Source organism: Pieris brassicae, chromosome 14, assembly GCF_905147105.1.
Source record: "Pieris brassicae chromosome 14, ilPieBrab1.1, whole genome shotgun sequence".
Taxonomy (NCBI): domain Eukaryota; kingdom Metazoa; phylum Arthropoda; class Insecta; order Lepidoptera; family Pieridae; genus Pieris; species Pieris brassicae.
Genome location: NC_059678.1, coordinates 4,279,237 through 4,307,216, shown reverse-complemented (window position 1 = coordinate 4,307,216; position 27,980 = coordinate 4,279,237). Strand labels below are relative to the sequence as shown.

Genomic DNA, 27,980 nt, shown 5'->3' with positions numbered 1-27,980 from the left:
AAGAATTCAAGGGATTGGGAAATAAAAAACGTTTTGGGCTAATTAGAATTTATTTGAGAAAAAAAAATACAATTTGAATATGGAACTATAATAACAGCCGTATTTGTACCTATTATAATGTTGCCAGAGTTACAGTAATTTTAAAAATGGCTGACCAGATAGTCTATCACATTTATTATCTATTTTTGCTTAAGCAAAAATTACATTTAAATATAGTTTATTATATAACTACAATCCTAGAACTTGAAGGCTAAACAATTAATATTTTGATTAAATAGTAAAAAAATACAGGTTAAAAATGGAACTAAGCTACAGATTAAACATTTAAACGGTCTTTTGAAGGTACTCATCAAAAAGATATAGGCCAATGGACAAGTCTTTGCCATCATTCTGCACAATGAACTGCTTGAGATCAGATGTGTGTCCCGCAAGGCTCCTAATTGTGTGTGCTTGGTCTTCAATGAATTCTTCTTCTAAGTACTGTGCAATCTATACAAAATATATAATTTAATAAATATATACACCTTTAGGATCTTAAACGTTAATAAACAAGAAATTATTAGTGAAATCTAAAATTAAAATATTATTAATAATATTTTTGTTTACCATAGTTGGCATGTATTTTAGGATAGATAGCTTGTAACATATACTGTAAATTATATATTGAATAATATGATATGATTATATATTCAATTTTAATAAATAAATTATTCCTCTTGTTAATATTATTTATGATACAAAAGCTGCTCCATTTGTCATTATTTGTTAGTATATAGTTTATTTTAAGATTTAAAATCCATTTCTACTATAACAAGTAAATCTCCTATATCTAGTATATAAATGGAATAAGAACACATGAAAAATACTGGAAGAACCTTTTTTTCTATTACATGGCCAATCATGATAAAACTATAATATTAATAATTGTAATTATTGTATAATTAATTGAAATTTTGGACAGTACAATGAATAAAGTTAAAAATTTAAGACTTTCTACTCTACAAAGTTAACTGTTTGGTTAATTTCTACTAATTTGAATTTCGAATTCAATTTTCTATGTTCATTTAAAATATCAGGCTAGTAACACCAGGACTAGATGAGGAAACTTACCTCTGGGTCATGTGTTTTGTGGTTGTTCCTGGTGGCTTCCTGATGGATGAAGAAGGCACGTTCAGCGATTTCCTTCTGAGTGTCCAAAGCGTGAGCTAAGGATTCCAATTCTTGGAGTTCAATGGTGCTGTTCTTTGCAGCGGTAACTGTCTCTTGGGTGCTGCGACGAGCGAAGTCCATGGTGCCACCTAATCATAAAATAGCGCTTGGTCAATTTAAATAGACACACACACTATTTACTTGTAAAATGGAAAGTTCTATATTCAATAATCAATAAAAGTGTGGGTAGTATATTGAAGGCTTTGTAGGAATCTTTAAATAACATAAGGAAATTAATTTTAATGACCAACATACAAATCATTGTGGAGTTGTTGCAAGAGAGAAATACCTTCAACCCACTAATAATAATAAAAAAATTCTTTTATTTTAGGTAACATAATATAAACCAATGAATGCCAGTATAAAATTTAATTCTTAATTTACATTTACTGCCAGATCTCAGGAGCAACAGTGTAGAACAAGATGTAGTGGCAATAAATACTGCATCACTCTTAAAACGCCAATTTATTTAATGTTAGGAACTACATCCTGCTCCTCATCACATCTTAAAACAATTATGATGATAGTGCTAGATCTCACAATCTTATTTAACTTTAAGTCTCCTTAAGTGGTTTTTTATAACTCATTACTTAATTCATTTAAACAGATTTAGATAAAATCTATTACGGTAGCTGACAGCAAATATATGTTAATTATACATATTAAATTATACAATACTTCTGTAGATTACAGTTAGTCAGCCTAGTAGCAGTGAAATTATTATAAGGTAAAATATGCCAGGAAGTAACCGAAACTAAAGATTTTTCAAAACTTCATGTTAGAATAACAAAGTAACAAATTGAAAGTTTCTTAAAGATCAAAATCCAAATTTATCATCGCCAAACTACAACAAACAATATGCAAGGGAACTGTTGAACTAATACACATTGAATGCCAAAAAAGCAGGCTGCTAGCATTATAATAAGAAAAGGGTATGCCTAGGCATAGCTGGAATAATGTACCTTTTAAAGTATTATTTGCTCTGACAAGTTAACTATTATAATATTAATCAAGTTCACTCACCTCTCTTTGTAATATGCTTAATGAGTTCAATTGTCTTGTCCCAAGTTTCATCAGAAAGTTTAGTGAACAACTTGCTAAATCCCATTCTGTTAGTCTGGTAGTTGTTGTAATATGCAGCAGAAAGTAAGTATTCGTAAGATCTACGGAGGTGCAAGTTGGCATATGCTTGCATCTCGCTTGCTACGTTCCCTTGACGACTGAAGTGGCCATAGATGGCGTTACAGCTTGGCAGTCCTGAAAAAACTTAAAATATTTCATATTGATATTTCGCAGCCCAAGTTCTATAAAGACATAAGAGGAAACAATGTTATTTGTGTCCATCAAATAATGTTTAAGAAAATCTTTGTCATCCAAATTCAGTTAATTACCCAATGTGGCCAATATCAATAAATTAGTAAAATTTATAATGAATATGCATTGCAAAACTTTCTAAATTTAATTGGGAATCAAACCCTGAACCAGATGTCATAATTAAAAACTTTAATAAAGATGGTTATGGAAACTTATGTAGATAGATGTGTCTGAAAGGGACAAAGCAATATCTATATATGATAATATAATGACATTATCTATTTGACACAGCATTATCGGCAAAGATAAAATAGTAGGTATAGAATATAAATCAATAATCTATATATTTTACAAGATCTAAAGATTTTCCTGTAATGTAACTCTCTATGTTAATTTATATTTTCTATACTAATATTATCACTGAGACTTAGTTGGTTCCCGGAGATAATTATAATTGTTTTCAGAAGATACTAAGGCTAATCACCAACTTGCCCTATAAATAATCAGTAACCAGACAACATCATCTACCCTTTGTACTGTATATTCCTCAAAATCCATCAACATTATAATAAAGAACAAATACAAACTTGGTGTTTTTTCTCTTGTTATTCTATATATAATATAATTAATTATGACTGCAACATTTATAAGAAATTCAATTCATAAGGTTACAGATCCACCCACAATTTATTATTTTAAATAATAATAAAAAAACTTAGCTTTGTACAATTAATTGTAACACATTTTTTTTTAAATAGAGAACAAAAAATTTAAATTGGAAAAACAAAATTAAAAAAAAAATTGTGGCACAATACACTGGCTGTTTTAAGTGCAGGTTTAATTAACCTTTTTCAATTAAAACACAATTTTATAGTAAAAAATCACCTACCAAGACTGTTAGAAGCTTGACTGCAGTCCATAGATACATCACTGAAGCATGTATCAGCCGAAACTGCAGATAGAGCCAGGAGGCAAGATATAGCCACGGCGATGACCTTCATATTTCTAAAATAAATAATCAAATTGTTTCAATAATTGTCTAATCCAAAAAAATATCTATAAATCTGTGACTACACAATAAATCTTATCATTGATAAAACCAATACAACTCGTATTGGTGTTATTAATCCAAATAACACTGATTAATTAGTTGATAAAGTGATTTATAAATGGTATGCACAATCTGTTAAGTAATATTATAATTTCTAATTTTATTGTATTAAGCCAAGCCATAAAAATAAATATAGAATGGCCCGTGTTAAAAAAGCATAAGAACTTAACAGCACCTCGAATAAAATAGTAAATTTCAAAAATAGAACGTTCTTTATTGGCATATACGAATTGCACTTTGGAAGTATAAGTAGGTAACAATATAAGCACTTACCAAATTAATGCGTAATTGATTTGAATAACAAGAGAAAAGTGCTGGTAAACCGTCGAAAGTGCAGCCTTTACACACACTGGCGCAGAAGGCGACTTCGACAAAGAATAGTGATCTAACTCGTGTCCTACTGGGACAAAACAAAATATTTTATAGAATGACTTATCAATATTTTCCGCGTATGATCGGCTGACAGCAAATATAATTCCAAATAGTGGATGAAGTTGGCTACTTGTTTTGGGGTGACCAATGCATTAATAAAATTTAGCTTTTTTTCTACATTCTGCTCGGACTAGTTTAATACTCATTGAAATCAATGAAATATAATTTGGTTTGGGTACTACCTAAAGCATAAATCAATCTCTTTATAGAATTTGCAGCAGTTTATGGAGAATAAGTTTGCGTTTTATTTACCAAAAATATACGGAAACTAAAGCATACGCAACACTGTACCCTTCGCCCCTTATCCCGCGCACCGATAGCCATACAAAGAACGTCGAGGTTTTGTGTTTCAAGGAATTTCTTCATATTGCATCAACACAGCATAAGTATGATATTGTGATTTTTTTATTTGTTTCCAAGTATTGAGAAGACAAAAGAGGTTTAAAATATTACAAAAACGTACCATTGCAGCTTCCAGTAAGGTTATATTCCAAAAAATAAACCTCGAATTCCCTTGGAACACAAAACCTCGACGCCCTCGAATCTTCCATCTCTTTTTATCGTCGTGTGTCATTGTGTTTCCGAACTACTTGTCAATATGGTTTATTCATTATCACTGCGCAGTTTTAGTAATCGGAGACATATAAACGCTAAATAGTTTTTGTTTTTCGATTTGATAAGTAGCCTTCTGCGCCAGTGAGTGTAAAGGCACTTCTCAAACGACAGTGTACCTTTGCGTCGTCAATTTATAATTTTAATATCGTCAAAATATCTGTGATATAGACAAAATGAAGATCCTATCCCTGGCTTTCTTACTGGCGGTCTGCTCAGCTGCTTACGCTACACAATGTAAGTTTATTTCCTTTTTGTAAATAGATCGCCGATGGTTACGGTTATGGTTATGGTTGAAACGGTACTATTTCCTAGTTCCTTTAAGAAAACAATTGCCAATTTGTAATTCGAACAAAAGACAACAAAATATTCGTTTCCAAGCTGCGTTTTAAGTAGGTATTCATTGCGGAAATGTTGATTTAAAATTAGTTAAGTTATTAAGGTTTTATGTACATTGATTTGATACAAAACAAATTAATATTCAAGGTTACTAGTGTCAACGTCAAAAAATTTCCGAAACAGCGTTAATAACAAATTGCGAGCTAAGAATTAAAATTATTTTATGGTTAAATGAGATCATTTGTCATTTGCTAATTATATTTATAGAATTTGTTTACGGCCATAAATCAAGGTGCTTCGATTAGGTTGGATTATGCTAAAACTACCTACACTCGTTATCTGTAAATGCAAGAATTTTAATTTTTTTAGGAGAATGATATTTATTAATGATTCAGTTGTATTAAAAGAAATATAATACTTATGAGGTAAATATACAATAATTTTTTTTAAATAAATATACAAACTGAGGCATCAAGGTTTATTAAACTTTGGTAGTAATGCCTATAATGATTGCCAACTGCAGAAAAAATATATCTGAACAAACAGTTTATAAAAAATTTATAAACATTTGTATCATATTTTTATCTATACACACAGTGTTAAATAAACAGGAATTTGTATAATCATTTGAAAATTACTTACTAATTTCTTAATAAAGTAGTTTTATGTCCTAAAACTAAATCTGATTTAAGTAACATGTCTTAAAAATGGATGCTTAGTAAATATTTCTTATAAGGTAACAAAGTCCTCAAACTCCTAGAGTATAAACAAATTAAGAAATACAATTAATAAATAATTATAATCTTTAATTTGTAAATCTGATATATATGTTTTTTATAAATATCCTATGTTCCCAGTTAGATACATATCCACCTATAAGCACATACCCTTTATAATGTAGTTTCTACAGTAACATTATTTTGACCTAAATCAACGTGATGTAACTAACGGAGACCATAAAGGCTCTTGTAAAGGTTTGTGTAGAAGGAAATTGAAATGACTGATTTTATCAAAAATCTGCTGGACATAAAACGACAATTCAGCAGACCTAAATCTATCTAAAATAATTAAGTATTGTATTGTAATAAAACAGATATATTTTTGATTACATTATTGTAATCTAATAATATTTATTTTCTTTGTCTACCGAGGCTACAAAGATGGTATGTTCAACTTTATCTAAATTATTTTTATCAAATACATGACATTGATTAGATAAGTATATCCATGGCTTATAGAATCATTGGCTTTGAAGGTTTTTGAAAATAGAATACCATTCTAGAATAGATAACCATTCTTCCATAAGACAGTAACAATATTACATTTTGTGGTTCATATTGGCATGTATCATCTGCCAGCCTATCAAGCCTTTTAAATAGTTTTGTATCTGTTATTAAAGTGTAAACAGTCATGCGTGAATACGAAAAAAAGCTATTCCATTGCTTATAGACACATAGAATATGATTTTTTGTTATATGACCTGGATACAAGTCCATTGGCCGAAATATAATTTAAATAAAGAATGTTTTGTATATATACTTTTTCAATTTTAAATTATTAAACTAATATGGTTAGAACAAATATGAAATGGGTTTCTGGAATAGGATTATGAAAAAGTACCCAGGTCTGATGACGACATTTTATTTGCATGCAATTAGTTATTCTGATAATATATTGAGATCAAAGTTCAGTAAAACTTGGCAACGTCGCATTAACTATGCTGGTAGGTACTACACTAGGTACTTTGTGCATATTAGTTATTTGTTTTTTTTACCTTTTAAAAATATATATTAAGTTAATACATATGTATTTAAAAATGCAACAACTTTTTTTAGATATTTATATTAGGGCGAAGCCCGTTGGACATAGGACAAGCACATATTCATAATTGTTCTTAGACAGGTTCGGCTTTCTGTCTCTTACCCAATTTTGACCGAGAACCCAATATAGTATAAACCACTGAGCAATAGAGGCGGTGTGTTTCAACTAGAAAAACAGTTTTGTACTAGCCGTATTTATCTATAGGAAAATAACATACGCTTAACCTTAATGAATTTGTTATCTGTGGTAAGAAAATGTCAATGTATTAGTGCAAAAGTTAAAGTTGGCCAACTTTCTTACACGACTCACATTAAAGTCGATGTTTGTCATATTTGAATTTAGAATGTTTTTCAAAACTTCGAGGTATAAGAATGGTAGTATTTTTGAATTTAGAATAATAGCTTTAAAATATTCGATTAAAATAAATTCTTAATTTGAATCAAAAAGTTTTTACGCAAAACTCGACGGACCGGTTCAAGTACTTCTTTTTTTTTTCAACACGAGAGCATAATGACCTCAAATGTGCAAAGTACAAGAAAATATGTCGTATTCTATACATAATCACATATATTAAAACATAGGAAATAGGTCCGAGGTCGGAACATTCAATTTTGTCTCCGCAATTTTTCCTATCGATAATCGTATTTGGGGTAAATCGTTAAAATACCTAAATGTACATTACAGTAATATAATTTTTAATTAAAGTAATTACAGACGACACTAACCTCATATTACGACAGCACCTTTTGACGAATGTCTAGAACGTAATAACTACCACTATTTATTTGTTTTTACCCTCATATTTTGTACGATTATTTGGTAGAATTACAATCTAAACTAAAACTTATGGTTGTTGCGTGTTGGTATGAAAAATTCTTGAAATTTGACAGTTACAGTCACCCAAGGCAAAACGACCATAAAAACAATCCTAATAGTGCTTTACGGGTAAGTTCCCCATGGCAAACATTTTCTCTGTGTACGAGAGACTTCGTCGTATTTCGACTTCTGAACAAGTGTAAACCAAAAATATTATTACAGGCAACGTGGATCCAGTAAACGTTCCAAAACAATGGGTGACCATGTCCCGTGGATGTAGGGACAGTGTACGAAGGCAGATACAAATGGAGGTGTCGGCATCTATCCAGTACTTGGCCATGGGCGCCCACTTTTCAAGGGATTCGGTAAGTCAAAGTTCTAAATTTGACGTTTTAAATGATCCTAATGGGATCCTTGGGATTGATTTGTTCCACAATTTGTATGACTCAAAAATTGGCGATTAAAAAGAGTTTCCAGCCCTAGTTCCTTCTTGTCCGCTGTACTTGACTTACGAGCTGGTAGTAAATGTTGGTTTACAATTAATTTAACTTATTTTCTGACGTTCATAAGTGTACGTGATTATCTATACGAATAAAGTTATTTTGACTTTGACAGAAAGTTATATTAATATTAATCAATGGCGCTACAACCTTTTTAGGTCTGTGCCTCAGATTCCTGTATCTGTTTCATGATCATTTGTTAATCGAATAGGCAAGTAGGTGATCAGCCTTTTGTGCCTGACGCACGCCGTCCTGGAAGGACACTAAGTTGAGTTTAAGCGACTTTAAAGGATGTTTTTACATAACTAGCGGACCCAACAGACGTTGTCCTGTCTTAACTATGAATATTGATTTCGAATTGGTATTATAACTAAATAATATTTCGGAAACAAAGTGTTTATTATTCTAATGTTTTATGATAAGCAAAATTGTTTGTTTCTGGCGCGTTTATCAATAGTTTTGTTGGTATTTCGACATATAACTGGAACTATGAAAAACATGGATTTCCAAGATTAATGCCACAAACAATTAGCGACTGTAATTATTTTATATGTATTGTATCAATATAATAACTCAGACGCATTTTTCTTACATCCTCTTTGACGATATTTGTAGCACGCATTCTGTCAATGTTATGTCAAACGCCATAAGGTTACATGAATTGTAATGAATTTGCTATAGTAACAAATGTATTCTTAAATTTTCTAATTTCCTTCGCAATTTTCTCAATTTCCCTTCCTTCTCTTGACAATAACAAACACAACAAAAAAAGAGTTAGCGAAATCGGCCCAGTCGTTCAGGTGTGGTGACCAAGAGAAATAGGAATTCAGTTTTATACATATAGATTATTGGAATTGGATGAGCTTACTGAATCCTAGGCAAACGTATGTTAAACCACAAACTTTTAACTAAGTTATCTAGATTTCAGAGATTCTATATTTCAAAGTAGCAGTGTTGTCCCAGTTCAGCGTGTCCCTCATTCGTAGATCGTAGGATTGAACTGCAGCTGTCTGAGGCCCAGACCTAAAGTTAGGAAACAGTCCAAGTTTCATCAAAAAGAGATTCAGTAAATTTCCAAATATTGCTTAATATTGTTGATCCGTCAACTGACCCATGAATTCTTTAGGTTAACCGTCCCGGTTTCGCCAATCTATTCTTCGAAGCCAGCAAGGAGGAACGTCAACATGCCATGAAGCTCATCGAATACCTGCTGATGAGAGGAGAACTCACCAACAACCTCACATCGCTCATCAATGTCAGGGTATGTAAATTCTAAAGTTTCAGAGACTTTGAAACAAGCGGATCGGATTTATATTCTAAGGAGTTTCTTGTCGAATAGGAACTCTGGCTGACCCTGGGACAGTTCGTTTTCTTCTTCTAGAAGAACTTAGATTTTCGTGAAACTTTGTCAGAAGTACGTTACTTTTAAGGAAATAAACTTTCGAAAAACTAATACAAACTAATACCGTAGTTGTTTTCTCATTGTATTTTTTTTTATAAATAGGCCCCAGAACGCAAGACGTGGTCAAGTGGACAGGAGGCGTTGGAAGATGCTCTCAAAATGGAAACTGAAGTGACAAAAGCCATCCGCACTGTCATTGTCAATTGTGAACATGACAGGTCGGCCGCCGCCGGTCAAGATGACAATGACTACCATGTAAGTATTCTATTAGTAGATACTGTGGTTATGAAAACAGTTATGCCAACTTGGTTTCCCCCAAATTTAGGGGGCATCAAGATGCCCAGGGTACTTTTTATTTAACTAAACAAAAAAAACCCCTAAACCCCTTAGTGTTGCAGTTACTTATGTGCATAAGATTGAAATAATAGCCCAACACTTTGAAAAGTAGAAAAAGATCTAAAAATAATGTATTAAAAGAAAAATTAATAACCTAAATTTAAAGAAGATGTTAAGAAATTATTAATATGTAAATGTTTAAATTGCATCTGCATTACTACAACAGTATTTTAATATATTTTAATTATAAATTATCACTCAAACCGACTGTACAATAAAAAGAGGTTTTAGTTGATATTTAGGGGTATTTGTCCTCGGGGATATTTTTTAGTTATGTATGAGTGGCAGTGGTATGACTTTTGTATGTCAAACAATTTGTTTAGAATAAAAAGTGTAAATATCAAAACTTATCTGTTTTGATCACAGTGTAAACACTCAATCATTAGAATTATTTTATGATATATTGTTTGTTTAAATTGTAAATGTTAAAACTTTTAAACTTTCCATAAGCCTTGAGTACAAATTATGTCATATTTCTTGGCAATGTGACAGTGACAGCCAAGATTTAAAAAAATCTGATTAATAGACATTTTATATATGTATACACATAAATATATATATCGCCAACTTAATTAGCTGTTCAATTAACAAAGTAGCCGTTTAATTAGCGGCCTGAAAGATGTTCAGCCAGTTGATGAAACAGGCTCAATTATGTTTCATTACTTGACTGTTAATTTAAATTTAGTTCCACTTTCTGCCACTCTCAAACTCGAAACGAAACTCTTCAAACTGTCAATATGGCGTCGGCAAACCACAATTTTGATGGTGTTGTCCAAAGTTTCATGAAAAACAACAAGTACAGTGGACGATTCTAGCGACAATAATAATGTGAATTTGACTTAGTAATTTAATTTTAAAAGAAATATTTTTTACTTCATATGTTTCCTCTTTTTTATTTAAGCCAAATAATTACTCTATCGAATGGCCTAAGCATTAGCCTTAAATGTTGTAACAAACGCTACGGCTGAATATCTTTGAGGCCGCTAGTTAAACGGCCCCGTTTAGTTAAAAGGCTAGGCTGTTAATTGAACGGGTAATTAAGCTAGTTGGCTGCGACATATATATAATATTATTACTAATTAACATATTTACAACTTTCTTAATATACTAATAATAATAATTAAAAATTAAAACAAATTTTAAAAGTTCGATCCCTGTGGCAGTGTACCTCTAACGCAGGCAGTCTTTCCTCACTGTATTGCGAGACTTTCTAAATTATTTCTGACATAATTATATATTTTTTCGTTTTAGCTTGTCGACTACCTAACTGGCGAGTTCCTCGAAGAACAATACAAGGGACAACGCGACCTCGCAGGAAAGGCCACCACTCTTAAGAAGATGATGGATCGTCATTCGGCCCTTGGAGAATTCATCTTTGACAAGAAACTCCTTGGCATTGACATATAAGATGTCATCTTTGAGTCATAGATTAAAAATGTTTATTCAGTTTAGTTTTTAGAAGTTTTTATTAATTGCCAGTCATTTTTTTAATATTTTGTGTCATAGTATGTACAAATTTTAACTCCACTATTTACAAATAGTGTATTCAAAAATCAGTTCAGAATTTTATTTAATAAATTATATTCCACCCGCCTGGAGTTTTATTACATCTTTTTATGTGTGATATTTATTAGATAAATTAAATAACAAAAATTACAAAACATAGACAAAGCTTTATGATACACTATCTGTGACAGGCATTATGATTTCGCGGTAAATATGACTTCCGTATGTATAAGATTTGACATATGTAGCTCTATAAGAATTGATCTTTTATTTTTTTAATTTAATTTCCATTCTTAAATTCCTTTCCCTTTGATAATTATATTTTTTTACCCGTTTCCCTGTTTTTACCCTGGGTCACAATGCACAAACCGTGCGGGCCATATATAAAAAAAAATATTTGACATATGACTTTTAAGTTTCGACGCAATCCGACTTGTTATAACGGGAACAAGCCCCAAAAGAGAACTAAACCTTTTAAGTTACGGAAATTTTCGTAAGTGAGTTAGTCTCTTATAAATATAGCTAAATTACCAGTGGCTGTCACTTATTAATTATTTATTTTAAAGTTTACCACATCATAGTACTAAATCTAGGGTATACAAACTCTTATCTAAAACTGTCTTGTATTAATATTGATTTCGAATTGGTATAATTAACTAAAAATGCTTTATGATATACAACATTGTTTGTTTGTTTTTCTGGCGCATGTAAATAGTTTTGTTGGTATTCCGACATATAACTGGCCATGTGAAAAACATAGATTTTCAAGATTAATGCCACAAACAATTAGCGACTGTAATTATTTTATATGTATTATATCAATAAAATAACTCTGACTCATTTTTCTTTCATCCTCTTTGACGATATTAGCTGCACGCATTGTGTCAATGTTATGTCAAACTCCATAAGGTTACATAAAAGAAGTTGCGTATAGTAGATATAGTATAATATTTTTTTTAATTGCATAAGTCACAAAGAAAATTTGGCATCGTGACAAAGGTATTTTTAAATTTTATAATTTTCCGCGTAATTTTATTATTTTTTTCTTTCATAAGAACCTTCTCCTGACAATAAAAGACAGAACAAAAAAGCATTAGCATTCAAGCAAGCATTCGGTCCAGCCGTTCACGCGTGATGCCGTGACCAAGGGAAAAAGGGATTCATTATATATATATAAGATGTCTTATGACAATTTAAGTAAACTAAATTTAAATGTCACAAAAAAAATGTGTGCGTGTACTGGTGTACACACATATGAAGTGAAACTTCTTTATAGCCTTATTTTTTGAAAAATGATCTTTTATAATATGCAACTTCACAGAAATTGGTCAAATTAGATAAAGTTTAACAAAATACTTTTATTATCATAGACATGAATACAAACAATACAATTATTTCATTTTACCTTATTATTACTAAGATTATTACAGAATTTCATTAATTGTAATAGAATTATTACTGTCATTGTTATCGGATATATTTTTGTTATCGAATCTCTTCAAATCAATCGTGGTTGGGACAAGAAATAGATGGTGCGTAACGGAAAAATGTGATGGTAATTTTTTTCCAATGCCTATAAACAAGGTTCACTTCGAAAAATACACATATGTATAATAGGATTAAGTTTACTTTGTTCTTTTGCGAGAAATAAAAAGGCTTTTAATTATTGGATTAGCTAGATTGTAATTGATATAAGTCACACTCTTAAGTAACGTTATAATTACATAAAACATTTATGGTATATAAAACCTATTTTAACATGTTTTTCAACGCGTGTCTGTCAATTTTCGTTCCAACACCGCGAGGTATCGCCTCGACAAATCTAATTTCTGATAAACTAGCTGATGGTATCTGAAAGAAAATGCGTTTTCACTTGTTCAAATTATTTTTATCTGTGTTTTCGAACGAAGAACGAGGCTGTTTCTAGAGTTAAGTTCCGTGGTCATAGAAAAAAAAAAAGTTCTGTGCCGGTTGTTCGAGGGATGTCCTTTGTGTGAAGGTAGGGGTCAACTGTCAACTGGACTTTTATCGTTTAAAACATAAAAACACTAACAAAAAATTCGCGGGATTGGGGCTGGATTAACAAAAAACTAATTTGACTTATTGAAGAGTTCTTAAAACTAAGTACACTTTTGATACCTTTAAAGAATATAAGTGTATTCGACTTTAATAGACATTAACGAAAACGAGAATGTTATATAACAATTTACGAGTGTAGGAACTAAAGGGCTCATTTTGGCTTCAAGTTATTTCTTTGGCTTCTACTTATTAACTAAAATATATTTATATGTATCTTAGTTAATGTTACGTCACATAGTTCTAATCAAAATTCATTTTTCCTGCATTATTCTCGTGGTATTAAAACCTAAAAATGGACTAAACAAATCCTGGAATCGATCAAGAACAGTGGGAAGCATTACTTGCATTTATTAATATTTACATTTAAATATTGTCTTATTAATAAAGTCTCCCAGTTCACAATTATTTTCATTTCTTACTGTCTTCTTTAATTAGGGTTGCCTGGAGGCAAAACTGGGAGGGATGGCTTAGCAGATTTAGAATATCTAAGCTTTCGACTTCAATTAACATATTATTTAAAAAATCTTCGATATTAAAATATCACTCATTTATCTCTTTTTAAAAACAATACTTTATCTATCAATACTTCTTAAGATCTACATTTACAAGAAAAAATTCGCGCTAAAAAAATGTAGATGCAAAATTTTATCAACTATTGTGCTCTATATTGAGAGAAAAAGAACAATGTTATAGACAATTGACACTTGACTGTTCATAGAGGACAAAAAAAAAACGAATCACGAAGGCCGTTAGTTTTTAGCACAGACCAGGCATACTAAAGTATTTAACTTTTTTACCTCAACGTGAAGAATATCATTAATTTCTTGCAATGTGACGTCACAGCCGGGTTGAATCACTGCGAATACAACAGGCGCTTCGCTAAACGGATGTGACGTAACGCCAACGTCTTTCAAACCCGGATGCTTGATAAGCGCCATCTCTACTTCAGCTGGTGAAATCTAATAAGTCAACAGATAAAATAAAAAATGTGCAACGTGGGCACAATTTTCAAGAGGCTCTTGCTCCTCCCCCGACCTAATAAAACTATTTAAAGGCCGGCAACGCACTTGCGAACCCGGTTAAGAGTATCCATGTACGGTATCCCATCAGATTAGCGTCCTGCCCGTTTAACCTCTGTTCTATAAAATAACATATTAAACCATTTAAAGGACAGCAACGCACTCGCGAGCCCTCTGTTTGTATAACAGTGTCCATGGATGGTATCAATAAAATCAGATGAGCCGTTCACCCCCTGTTCTATAAAACAATCAATCAAACCAATCAAAGGCCGGCAACGCACTCTCGAGCCCTATGGCATCGTTGTCCATGAGCGATATCACTTAATATCCAATGCGCCTCCTGCCCGTTCGCCAGCTATTCCATAAAACAATACATTAAACCATTCAAAGGCTGACAACGCACTCGCGAGCCCTTTGTCATTAAGAGTGTGTATGGGCGATATTACTTAACATCAGATGAGGCTCCAACCCGTTTACCCATGTTCTATAAAACAATTTAAAGGCCAGCAACGCAAACCCTATTGCATTGATAGTATCCATGAGCGATATCACTTAATATCAATATGAGCTTCCTGCCAAAAAAAACTTCTCGAAATTTCTATTGCGATCTTCTGCCAGGGAGGAAAAGCATCTTCTTCCTCTACAATACTGCGGTGCAAAAAATAATTGACTCGTAGATTTCTTAGCGAGACAGAAGACCTGGATACAAATAGGAATGGTTAAAAGGTTTGGCCACGGAGAAAGGATAAATGATTACGAGTAGGATAGACAACTGTGGATGCTCGAGTTGGGTAAGCCTGGTCGTACCAGGACCAAAGCCAGGATGACTAGACAGAGGTGGACCGTGGCAGGTGGATCCGTGGTAAACTTCTGGAAGTGATTAATTTAATCTGAATACCGTCGCTCCTTTGTACTTCAGCAAATGCTTTAATCTATCCACGATATAAAAATATTTGTCTTCATCATAATACCCGACGTCACCAGTTTTATAAAACCCCTCTTCATCCAAATAATCACGATCTAATTCACCAACATAACCTGAAAATATAAACTCCTTACATCTCAGAATCGCCATTTACAAAAATCCCGTTAAACGGCAAACTATTGAACGTGATAACAATTACAAAATTCCAATAAGTGGAACGTCTTACCAGCCATCAAAGACAAAGATTTGAATCGTATCTCTCCGCGACGATTCGGCCCAAGCGCTTCATCTGTTTTTATATCAACCACCTACAAAGCCCACAAGATTACAGATACCGGCAAACTTCTTGAGTATTAAACAAGGGAGTGGGGGAAAGTTTGCGCATCGTACAGCGCGAGACGCAAACGTCAACTGATTTGACAATCACGCGATCGACACGTCACTGCCTAAAAATCGCTTCTTCGCAGGCAATGACATTTGTTAAAGATGTTTGCCGGTACATTATTTGATATTAAACTCGCCTTTATAACTGTCCCTACGCAGGCCGTTCCAACAGTCCCCAATTTGTCCCCATTTGGGATTTCCTCGTGTATAACACAACCTGACTCTGTCATTCCATAGCTTTGTTTTATCTCTTTGACGTTGGGAAAGCTAAAACATAATATTTTATACTTTTAAATTAATATTTTATAGACGAGGTGATACAGAGGAAGCGTGGTTGACGTCGTGGTTGAGTGAGCCTTGTCGTACATGGACGAAATCCAGGGGATACCAAAGAAGGGACAAATACTCAACTGACATGGTGGATGAAGCGAGAAATGTGGAGATCCGTGGCCTACACCTTCTGTCTAATCGATTTTCAACATGCCGGTTTTCTGATAATTTTCCTTCAGGTTCGGTCCATTGGTGCACAGCTGAGGATCGAACCACTGGAGCCACAAGGTCAAAACTTTACATGTCACCATTAGATTGGTTAGTTATTCCCCAGAAACATGTTTAATTATAAAATAGAACATAGTAAAATAGAAAAAGTAGTGACTTTTGACTGAGGGGTTCAACTGCACGGGTATTAAAGATTTGGCGCCTGGTATTAACGATGCCACCAGAGCTGGTGCTTCCCTCGCACGACGAATAAACGCGAATAAATAACAATGTAAATTTTAATTTTACTGGTATATTTATTTTTAGTTTATTCAAGCGGACTGGCAAGGAATCCGCCATTTTGAATCCCCTCTGTTTTAACGCAATTAATAAACTCAAATAACAAACTCATACAGTAAATAAAATAAATATCTAGCGATGCGAAGCCGGACATTACTTAATCATTATACATGTTAATCTCAAGAGTTTAAGATGAAAATTTTTTGTGTTGTATTGTTAGTTTCTTTATTCCTAAAATTATGTATTTAGGGTATAAATTCGCAGATTCTTAGCGATCCATACGACATCTTCAACACTTCCCCATTGGTGAGTTGTGTGCTATATTGCGGGCTACTATTGAGGAAGATATTCTCTAATTCTCTTATTATTAACTCACATATTATCCTTTCTATAACATATTTTCTTATTTAATTGTCTTAATTTTAACATGTGTGAGGTTTGGGAGCCCTGTTGGCCTTGTGGCTAAAGTCGTATTCGAATGTACTAATAGACTAAACGCTCATTGAACACTCGTACGGTAAACGATCGTCAGAAAAATGTCAGGCACGGATGACTGTTAAGAAAATTTACCACGAAACAGAAGTCTGAGATCAAGTCCAGAGGTTGTAGTGCGTCTCTATTTTCTATACGTTAGGTCCGTATCACGTAATATGCATGTATTTGTTGCGGATTTTTTTTTATATTCCGGTGATATATAGATTATATAAACTCAAAATGTATTCATATAGGTAAACAAGTACATTTATGAACGTCAGAAAAGAAGTTAAATTGATGAATTAATTAGGAAGGTAAATTTACAAATTTACATTTACTACCAGCTCGCAAGTCAAGCGCGTAGAGCGGGCAAGAACTAACAGGAAACTTTCCGCCAAATTGTTTGAACTGGAGCAAATCAATCCAATCAATTTTATAAAAAGCTTTATTGATTAATTTACGTTTAACGAGGGCTAGTTTCAGGGATAATTCTCTAATTGAGCTTGGGAGTTTGTTGTAAAAACGAACACAATGTCCATATAAGTAATAATATAGATTAATAAAATCGTGACGTAAGAAAACTTACTTGATATTGACACCACTAATCAAATCTTTACCAATGGGTAAGCTGGCACTGTAAATATGCTCCACAGATGATAAATCATATTTGTGACAATTCACACAATTTTTTATGTCCATCAAACTATTTGGGACGATTTGCAGATACTTTATCTGGGAAAGAAATTGTTATGTTTACAGACTCACTCAGATTTAAACCATCCGTGCGTGAGTGAGTGTGTGTTTCACCCCTCCGTTGTTGACATCCCCAAGTGTCCTAGACGATTTCGATCACGTCCATTAGAAACATAAACACGTTATAGATACTGAAATCTGAAGCCTAGACAAAAAGGAAAACCGCTTCGTTACGTAACGCGTTACGGCGCATACGGGAGCGGTAAGCAGGAATCTCTTTTCTCACTCTCTCTCGGACAGACGATTTCTCCTCTCCCTCCTCAGTGTGTTATTTGACAGTGAGCATATAACCTCAAACTATCACCGTTTTTGGAAGTGGTTATAAAAATATGATGAATGAAGCAAAAGCACAATTTTTTTTGTCTTTATTAAGGAATAAACTGATACGAATTATGCGTTCACGCGGTATACAACTAGACAAGAAAGAAACCAAAAATATTACACATAAAAAATTATTGTTACGAGGACGGATTGACTGAGATGTTTCTCGATTTTTCCACAAGTTAGAGACGTTTCCAGTAAGATGAAATTTGATTTATGACCGTCTTAGGATGTCGACGAAAACTGTTTTGACATGTATATACATACATGTTATATACATGTATATAAAGAATGTCTTAATTACCTTATACTGTTGAATAGCACGAAGAAAATCTTCAACAATATATTCCCTCGTGAACACGACGCAAGAGCCAACTGACAACGTAATTATTGTATGAAACAGACCATATGTGTAGTACCACTCACGCGTGGCCAGCGACATTGACCCCGCGTATTTACTAAAAAAATATGTGTGTTTATTATTGTTATTAGTAGAGGGTGCAAATGGGCAGGAGAAGCAGCTGATAATTAACAATAACTATTTATTTATTGCAGGAATATCCTACAAAACAATGGTACAAAAGTTCTGCGACACATAATGGCGGGCAAAATTTGACTTAATAGGAGTTTGACATTTTACATTATGAGTCATATCAATTAGTTAATTCTTAAATTATTTGTATCATACATATTATATTATACGTTATCAAATTAATATTAATAATAAAAATGTGTGCGTGTGCTAGTTTCACTTCTTATATGTGTGTACATATAAACTTATTTTTCTAAAAATGATCTACTGTATGCAACTTTACAGAAATTGGTTAAATACATTTAAATTAGATAAAGTTTAACACAAGGCTTTTATTATCATAGGCATGAATACAAATAATACAATTATTTCATTTTACCTTATTACTACTAAGATTATTACAGAATTTCATTAATTGTAAGAATTATTACTATCATTGTTATCGTATATATTTTTGTTACAAATGGCTTCGAATCAATCGTGGTAGGGACGCGTAACCCAAAAACGTGACGGTCATTTTTTTTCCAACGCCGATAAAGAAGTTTCACTTTAATAATGTGTCGGAAATAATCTTTTACTGAGTATTAATTTTTCCTATTAATACTATTAAGTCGATTTTTAAAAACTAGTCGTTACTGTTAAGTGATAGCCGCCGCCCAAGACACTCAAGTGTCTCAGCGTCCTTTTAAGAAATGGTACGCTCTTATAAAGGACCGTAAATCGAATTGGTTCGGAAATAATTCCGTGGGCAGCTGGTGGTAGTGCGCGGTATCGCTTAGTTCTGGAACTTCGTATTCTGCCTTGATGATAAAATGAATGATGAAACTCGGCTCCCATTCCGAACAACTCCTCTGAACACTATTCATGATAAATGCAGTAGAATTAATGAAATAATAAATGAAAAAAATCCTAACAACTTACATAGTTGTTTTTCTATTATAGACAATAAAAAAAATAAAAACCTGTCTGGATTAAAACACATACATACTACATAGACGCTAGATCGGTCTGCCTTAACGTGGGGCCGCGCCCTACAGAGGGCAATTTGATTCTAAATTTAGTAATCCTTAAAAGCCATTTAAGTTTCTTAGTGAACAATGATTTTTTTAATATTAATAATCACGCATAGGGCATAAGACTTTTAGATACACTTGATCATAGATTGGGTTTCAATCTCTCATTATAAAATAAAAAAGACATACTTGTTAACATCAAAACCCTGGTACTTTCTTTCACTCTGAGTTATAGCGTGTATAAAGTTAAAGTGTGTCAATTTCGCAGCCTTTGGAAGTCCTGTGGTGCCCGACGAAAATTGTATTACAGCGATGTCCTTCGTTCCCTTTAATATAGAATTCGTTCATGACGGCAATAGAAAATAACACCTTTCACAATTCTAACACGAGAATAAAATGTATTGCTAAAGGAATTTTATTTCATTTCTGCTACTACTTTTAAATAACAGAAACATATACAGTCAAAATCTGTTATAACGATATCGAAGGGACTACAAAAACCGATGGTCGTAAAAACCGATGACGTTGTTATTAAGTACCTAATACTTTTACCCGCCGGGACCTTTGATTTTGGTATATAACCGATATGTCTAAAAGAAAATGGTTTTGACTGTAATTGTTTGCACCGACTATACAGAGTTTCAATAAAGACATACAAAACCTCTTTATTCATCGAATTGTAAATAATGTAGTCTGTGCATAGAGAACGGGCGTGACAGCTGTGCGAAGTTTTGCTTCGCGGCATTTCATTTATTTACAATGTATTTTCAAATAATAAATAATGTAGTCTGTGCTCATAGAGAACGAGCGTGACAGTTATGCGAAGTTTTGCTTCGCGCCATTTCGTTTATTCAAGATTACTGACGAACGAATAACAATGGATTTGTGTTTGTGTAATTATTCTGTTTTGTGTGGTGTAACTTTGAATAGTCGGTGCATAGAAATTAATTATATATCAAAGTTTATGTGTAAATTTAAAGTTGTTACACAAATAAAGGTTATTTTCAATAACCGTTCAATTACCTTTACAGGTGTGGCTTCAAATTCCTCTACATCAGCACTTTCACTGAGGAACTCTTCGAAAGTCTTCTCCGGTCCCTTACCGTATATAACTATATGTTCTGTGTTCATTGTAGACAAAGTATGTTTATGTATTTCATACGACGCTTGGGATATGAACAAAACTTTTGGCTTCAAGATTTTCAAGCGGTAGAGAAATGCATCTGAAAAAACATTATATTTTACTAAATTAACGATATATATAAACATATGTTTAAGAATCGTAACATATGCAGCCTTTGTTGCTCCGGCCGAAGTGGAATGGTCAACTGACCCCGTATGCAGAGGCTATTTCAGCGCAGAAAAAAACAGTCACGCACATCATCCTGGAATGCGAGGAGGAGAACCAACGTACGGAAATCCTCGGAGCAGAGAGGTCGCTCCATGAAGCCTGCAAAGTTCCAGGGAGACTTGTGTGCTTCTGGAAGTCGCTAGGCTAGCTTAGTTATTCAAAACGAGTTTTCGCACAACGGACCTTAGTACGGAGACTGAGTCCACAAACCTTTAACCTTTTATGAGAATGATCAACACCACAACCTGTTGCTAACGAACTCTAAACTAAAAAATCATCTTACATCCAAAAACATTTTTTTATTTTTAATTATTACCACTTCGTTGCATTACAATGTAAAAATTGAACATAATTTAATAAAAAGGAGTGCAACTGGCGGCCTTATCGCTTTCGAGCGATCTCTTCCAGGCAACCACTGTGAGAAGAAAAATGTATTAAATTACATAAGATAGGCAAGTATTGCAAAAATATTACGTATAGTTATTAAGACAAAACTAAACAGGAACAAAACAAAACTTAACTAAAAAAAGATACATGAGAAATTAAAAGTAGAGAGTGCACATGAACCACGATAATTTAAGATCAGCCTCATGCCAGTTAGTAGTTAGTACGAAAGTTAGGGATACGATGTGGACAGGTAATGTTTCTACAGAAGAAATTTAAAGGAAGATAGAGAAGGAGCTCCGCGAATAGGGACGGGAAGTGAATTCCATAGCCTAACTGCAGAGACCTTAAAGGATTCGCCAAGACAGGAGGAGTTATGAGATGGGATTTCAATGGTATAGTTTTCGGAAGAACGTAAGCTATAGTTATGGGCTCCCAAAAATTGAAGTAATTTTTGATATAGGAAGGAGATTTAGGGTTGAACGGGATGGAATAAAAGATAACATACACAAATATAACTCGTAAATTAAAATGTGTACAGTTAAAAAAAAACTTTATTTGACTCAAAAAACATTACATTTTGTACTTACATACTAAAGGTTGTAAACATACAATAGGCTAATAAATATAATAATATAGTTTGTATTTCTCAGAACTCACCATTCTTAACGCTATTGTCTCCTGCAGCAAAACTGGCTCCAGTACAGCAAACCCCGACTATTGTAGGCATAAACTCCATCCGCTTCTCACTACAGACACAGACCACATCGCCGACACCAACTCCCAGCTTTTTCAACGATAGAGCAATGTTGACAGATAATTGCGCAAATTCGTTAAACGTCATTCGTTTATCTGTGTCCGCGTCAATCTATGAATCGAATTGACATCTATAGTCTTTGAAATTGTGACAGTTATGTAAGCTTATATATCGCTTGTCCCGGGGAACAGTCGTAAAAGCAAACTCATTTTTTTGCAAGAAAAATAAAATAAAGTAATTATTAAGTATTAACTATTATCACTATTTTACTATTGTTACTAGAATACTAAACTAAGTACATTACGTATACACATATATATAAATATATTAATTTGTTAATAGCTACAAACAAACAAATGTACAAATCAAATTTGATCGACTATTTGAACAGTTTCGTTATGTATTTAGTGGAAATAGTTAAAAAATAACTAAATAAATATTACAGTTATTCATCTAATTAAAAAGCAAAGGCGTTTTACGATTGTTTCACTGTTTAAACATAATTACCGTAATCGCACATTACGACTATAATTTTGACGAATGTCTAGAATATAATTTATTACCATTTTTTGCAGATATATTATGACCACATGAAACAGAGATTATCACCACTTGTTTTTAAACTGTCGCAGTAACTTTTATAATCTTTATTGTTGTTGCGATCTATTTCAAGAAAGTAAAATTTGGTAAATTGTTAAAAATGCACAAAATAATTTCCGTAGATTAGATATCCTCGTGTATATCCTAAATTTAGAATATAAGCCAGTTCTAATTATTTCCAATTTTTTCGTTCTCTAGCGGTTCGAATCCACATTGGACCCGCCTTTTGTATCATCCTCCCTTATCTGCTGCTTATCTACTTGCCTCTTGTTTCCCTCTTCTAGAGGATATTTTATAAGCAGTGTTTAATGTTTATCGAATGAGGATTAGTATCGTAACCAATCCGTTTTGGATTCTGCTTATTTTCTCTCATTACGTAACGTTCCTATCCAAATTGTTAAACGGTCTATCACAGTAACCCCTCAGAATACTAACATTGTTGTCCCTTATTCATTATTAAAGCTTTATTAATTAATTCATACAACAAGTGGTTAGTTAAGATTTCTTTTTAGTGGTCTAGTTTTTGTATGGCCACTTTTAGGGTAAAAGCCTCCTCCATATTTTTCCATTTCTCTTTGTCTTGAGCAACATTCATCCAGTTTTCCCTCGCTAGTTCTATAACGTCATCTGTCCATCTATTCTTTTGTCGTCCTATACATCTCTTTCCAGTAGGTCCAGTCCATTTTGTTATTTCCAGAGTCCATCTTTTATCTCGCGCTCCAGCAATATGACCTGCCCATTTAAGCCTTAGTGTACAAGTGCTTCTGTAAGGTTTTTTTTACGAATTTCCGCATTTCTTGTTTTGTTTATTCTCCTCAACTTCAATATGCTTCTTTCTTTTGCATGCTGGCAGGACAGGATTGTTCTTATTATTCTCTTGCTGCCCTTATTCATTACCAGGGTTTAAAATCAGCAGAATTCTCCAAATTCCATCTGCAAAAACCCACCTTTGGGTTTTCGACTCTCATTCGACTTCTTCGCAAAATAAACACGACTTATCCAAAGTTTGATACATTCTTATTTGATATATATCGGCGCAAATCAAAATGCAACACTAGCAAAATAAGTATGTCATCGAGCACGTGTTCCGAACGATGTACCCACCACAGTCACATGTGGTGGGACTGTGGCGAGTCCCACCACATCGCCTATAAAATGGGTGCGCATCGAAGTAAAAAGAGGGATGAGGATGTTTGATCGAGCGGACGACTCTCAACATCCTCACCTCCAAAACATCGCGCCGTGGCACTCCAGGCCGCCTGACCGATACAAGTACCCGCGTGAGCTCTTCTCCGCGGGTCCCGACGGCACCAGGGCAGCAACCGCGGCTTCGACCGCTGGTCGCATCGCTGGGCCTTCTCCGGGGCTACCGGGGGTCTCACCCGGTGGAGCTTGACCGCGAGCCGCGCAAGCTGCCCGATACCACCACCGATCACGACACCAGGGCCAAGTCGAGATTACACCTTGGCCCCCTCCTCACCGAATTGACACCCCGGATATGACCCCATCGGCTGCGCGCAGCGGGCCGCATCTCCGCGCGCGCCACAACCCCCATCAAGGGCTATATGCCCGCCCCCGTACCGCTCTGTATCAGCAGAGCGCGAACCGACACACCACCTGAAGGGGGCATACGCCCCGAACAGGGAAAAACACCCCCCTCACGAGGGAGAGTGTAGCAGTTACCAACCGTGAAAAGAGGATTTGTTTGCCAGTGCTCGTACTGTTGACATCTCTGTAAATTACTTGAATAAAGTGTTGTGTTATTGGAGTTTATTGTTTGGAATTATCTTCGCTATGGAATATACAAATACCAATGAAGTAAACGACGTCATAGTTAAAAACAACACGGATCCAGTTTTTCCGATATATATATTTAAAGAAAAGCGTTGTTAAGCACCTATCTGGTACCAAATCCGCATTATTAAGCAAAAAATCACTAGTACACAAATACTTAAATTAAGTAAATTATTGGAGTTTACTCCTTAAGAAACGATTTGAGTTATAAGGCCCGGTACGGAAATTTTATGAGGAGTAAAATCAAGTGTAACACGAAAAGTTGAGGCGTTACGTAGAAAGAGACAAACATATATATCTGTAGGATTGAACTCATTCTCTCTCTAAAATTGTATTTGTATAAATTGAACACAATTATTATTATTATTTATATTGTTTTGTAACATACTTTATGTAATACGCTTTATTGTAGTAATATAAATAATCCTAATAATTACAGATAAATGTTTGTTTCTCTTATCATTTTAGCAGATACGTTCATTTACCCTTTTTTTTCTATTCTATTCGATATATATCATAATTATCGTTCGTAAGGAGTAAACTCCAATCGTGCGTCGTAGCTGACACACACACACATTTTTTTTTATTGTATTTTTGTTATTATTAGTGTACGAGCAAAGACTGTACATTTTGCGCACTCAGGCTTTCTTAGAATTAAGCGTGATGACACCTATGTACGTGCTAAGGTTCGTACATATCGATCACTTATAAGCGTGACGATTTCCCAAATTATGGGAGTTACACCCCGAGAGCACAGACGTAGGCACGCTCTTTGACTGTTAAAATTGCATTCATTCGGTACATAGCAATTAGCACTTCATTATTACACTCATATTCTATTGTAATACAAGTGGTTAATATAGAGTAAACTAAGAAACCGTGCAACTATTTAAGACCAGATAGCGTTCAACATATACTGTAGTAACTGCATTATATGCATATATGACGTCGTGTACTTTAATATATAAATGTTATAAAACTAATTAGTATATGTTGAACGACGTAAATTCAAAAACCATTTGTGTTTTTTATTGGCCTTCATTTCACGCGCGTCTTGCGCTTTGACACTGATGGAAGTTGAACACTGGCTGAATTCACAAAATGCATTATTTATAATTAGTGTAAAAATAATAAATAAGGAGACAAATATATACATTTATTTAAGGCATGTAAAATGGATATCTATTTCCAGTCAACCGTGTACTGCATTAAGGCTACCACTGACGATACATCCATTTAGTAGACTTCCTTTTGGATGCACTCCAAATGGAAATTTATCGAGATATGGTACCATTCACAATACTTCCATTTGGATGCATGGCGTCAATGCGAACTTTGCTCGTACGGAACGGAAATAAATAATACTATGGATAACAATACTTCACTGGTGGCAGCAGTTGTATGTATTTTATTAAAAAAGACAAAAATACCTATTTACACAATTTCTTAAAGTGGTAATCTTTTTTTTAACCGTATCTAGCTTGGCTTCTGGATCCTTTGTTTTAAACAATTCCAACAAAGCATTCATCGCTGCATTTCTCTTTTCTCAACATGGATATGATTTATATTTTTCTATTAATTGCAACACAACGTCACGCGCGGACAAAGACATAATAAAAAAAAATTATAACGCTTGACAAGTAAACCATAAACCACCATCGACATCAAAACATAAACTGAAACAATAACCTCAAAATAATGGACGCCGTTTCGCCCATTCACGGACAATTCGGATTGCTTCCGACTGATATGGCGTGGCGCACGTTTCTGACATTGACGGACGGCCGCGGATGACGTCCATTTGGCCTGGACGCATGGATTTCAATCCGTTTGGAAATCCAGAGCTGCCTGACGTCCATTCAAATGGAGTATTTTTTTACCATTCATGGACGATCTTGGACGACGACTACTCCATTCGGATTAATGGACGTATTGTCAGTGGTAGCCTTTAGACAGCGATTTAAGCAAATCCGTATGAATTTTTTTCTACAAGTATATGTGCCTACGGGACGTCCAAAAAGCTCAGTCATCACAGCCCATTTTAGTAGGTGCGTATCCGGCCTTTGAGAGAGTATGCTCTCTTACACTATTGGTGATCATATCTCCCAGCTGTTGAAGTCTAATAAGTCAACAGATAATATAAAAATATGTGCAACGTCAGAACAATTTTTTGAAGTAATTATTTATTATTTTACTTTATATGATAGGGGGCAAATGGGACACCTAAAATGGGCAGTCATCGCAGCCCATGGACATCTATTTTAGTGGGTTACTGGCTCTATACTATTTACTCTTTATAATACTCTTTTTACACAATTGGAGGTCGAAACTCCCAGGAAGTACACCAGGAGTCGATTCCACACTTTGCTAGTTCGCAAAAGATAATTTCTTGTAAAGTGTACTGTGAAAAAACAGCCATCTAGTTGAGACGGATGAAATGTTGAAAATATTATTAATACAAATATCTTTTGTACGTTCAATAAATTGTTTATTAAAACCTAACCATAACAATCATGTACAGTACTGAAAGAAAACACGTTTTTAACGGATTGCGGCTAATATAATAATTATTTTACATGTAAAATAATTATACACATAGCTTAATAAATTAAGTTTTCTAACTCACCATAGCGATCTTTGTATCATAATGTTTTGCACGAAATAACATAAATGTTCCAAAATGTATATGTGATGGTACAACGCCATCATCGCCGCCGTATATGTAATTGTTGCTTTTTAACATTTCTCTTGAAAACTTAGTTCCAAATGATACGGTAAAGCAATTTATATTTATCAACGTTAATATATTCATTAAATATCATGTTACGTTTATCTGTGCTCATTTAAAAGCTGTGTTCAATTTAGTTTAAATGTACAAGGTTACAATAGTTATTTAAAATTTCCTCGTAATTATCGTTTGTGACAGTTCATCCAAATAATATTGAACGCAATAAATTCAAAACTCTCATTAAACGTAACAAAAATATCCAATTGGGAAAATACATTTTATACTGGGCAAACATTTCTTTTAAGGGGTTACGAGAAAAGTTATTTTTATTTGTATTAACCGGGAAAAGAGTAGTTTGACTTGTTCTCCGTCTAGAGTCAGAAAATTTAGCTTGAGTTAGAAGATCTGGCTAGAAAAGTCGTCCACGCAGTAGGACGTAAGCATTGGGCCAGAGTGCGTCTGTCCTGTAAAGATAGGCAGGTAATACTTATCACACCTTGGTAACCACTGGTATCAGCGCTTTTAAAGAAAGCTTTGAGTTATGTTAATAATTATTTTGTTAAGTTTTTTAATTGGAACATGGAATTCATAGTATTGTCTTTTGTTAAAATAGCTTTTACACATTAACAAA

The 27,980-nt window shown here is 33.7% G+C and overlaps 3 protein-coding genes across 4 annotated transcripts; 1 reads left to right on the top strand and 2 right to left on the bottom strand.

Moving 5' to 3' along the window:
- Positions 1–31: 31 nt before the first annotated feature.
- LOC123717941 (ferritin-1, chloroplastic) lies at positions 32–4,118 on the bottom strand. 2 transcript variants are annotated; one of them, XM_045674209.1, is made up of 5 exons: positions 3,908–4,118; positions 3,413–3,528; positions 2,233–2,475; positions 1,111–1,298; positions 32–489 (listed from the first exon to the last, which is right to left on the bottom strand). In XM_045674209.1, the coding sequence occupies exons 2-5, from the start codon at positions 3,522–3,524 to the stop codon at positions 325–327; spliced, it is 708 nt and encodes a 235-aa protein (XP_045530165.1). In that variant the 5' UTR covers positions 3,525–3,528; positions 3,908–4,118; the 3' UTR covers positions 32–324. The 2 variants fall into 2 exon arrangements, with proteins under 2 accessions (XP_045530165.1, XP_045530166.1); XM_045674210.1 differs by having other exon boundaries at positions 2,233–2,466; positions 3,908–4,117.
- A 536-nt stretch (positions 4,119–4,654) lies between these two features.
- LOC123717943 (ferritin subunit) lies at positions 4,655–11,543 on the top strand. Its single transcript, XM_045674211.1, has 5 exons — positions 4,655–4,915; positions 7,877–8,019; positions 9,281–9,415; positions 9,659–9,811; positions 11,204–11,543. The coding sequence occupies exons 1-5, from the start codon at positions 4,855–4,857 to the stop codon at positions 11,357–11,359; spliced, it is 648 nt and encodes a 215-aa protein (XP_045530167.1). The 5' UTR covers positions 4,655–4,854; the 3' UTR covers positions 11,360–11,543.
- A 1,585-nt stretch (positions 11,544–13,128) lies between these two features.
- Positions 13,129–27,382, bottom strand: LOC123718223 (4-coumarate--CoA ligase 1-like). The gene is made up of 11 exons (XM_045674677.1): positions 27,248–27,382; positions 22,131–22,338; positions 20,759–20,958; positions 19,925–20,061; positions 18,495–18,648; positions 17,703–17,848; positions 16,003–16,132; positions 15,708–15,789; positions 15,455–15,594; positions 14,335–14,496; positions 13,129–13,309 (listed from the first exon to the last, which is right to left on the bottom strand). Exons 1-11 carry the CDS (start codon positions 27,362–27,364, stop codon positions 13,208–13,210), a joined length of 1,578 nt encoding a protein of 525 aa, XP_045530633.1. The 5' UTR covers positions 27,365–27,382; the 3' UTR covers positions 13,129–13,207.
- Positions 27,383–27,980: the final 598 nt, after the last annotated feature.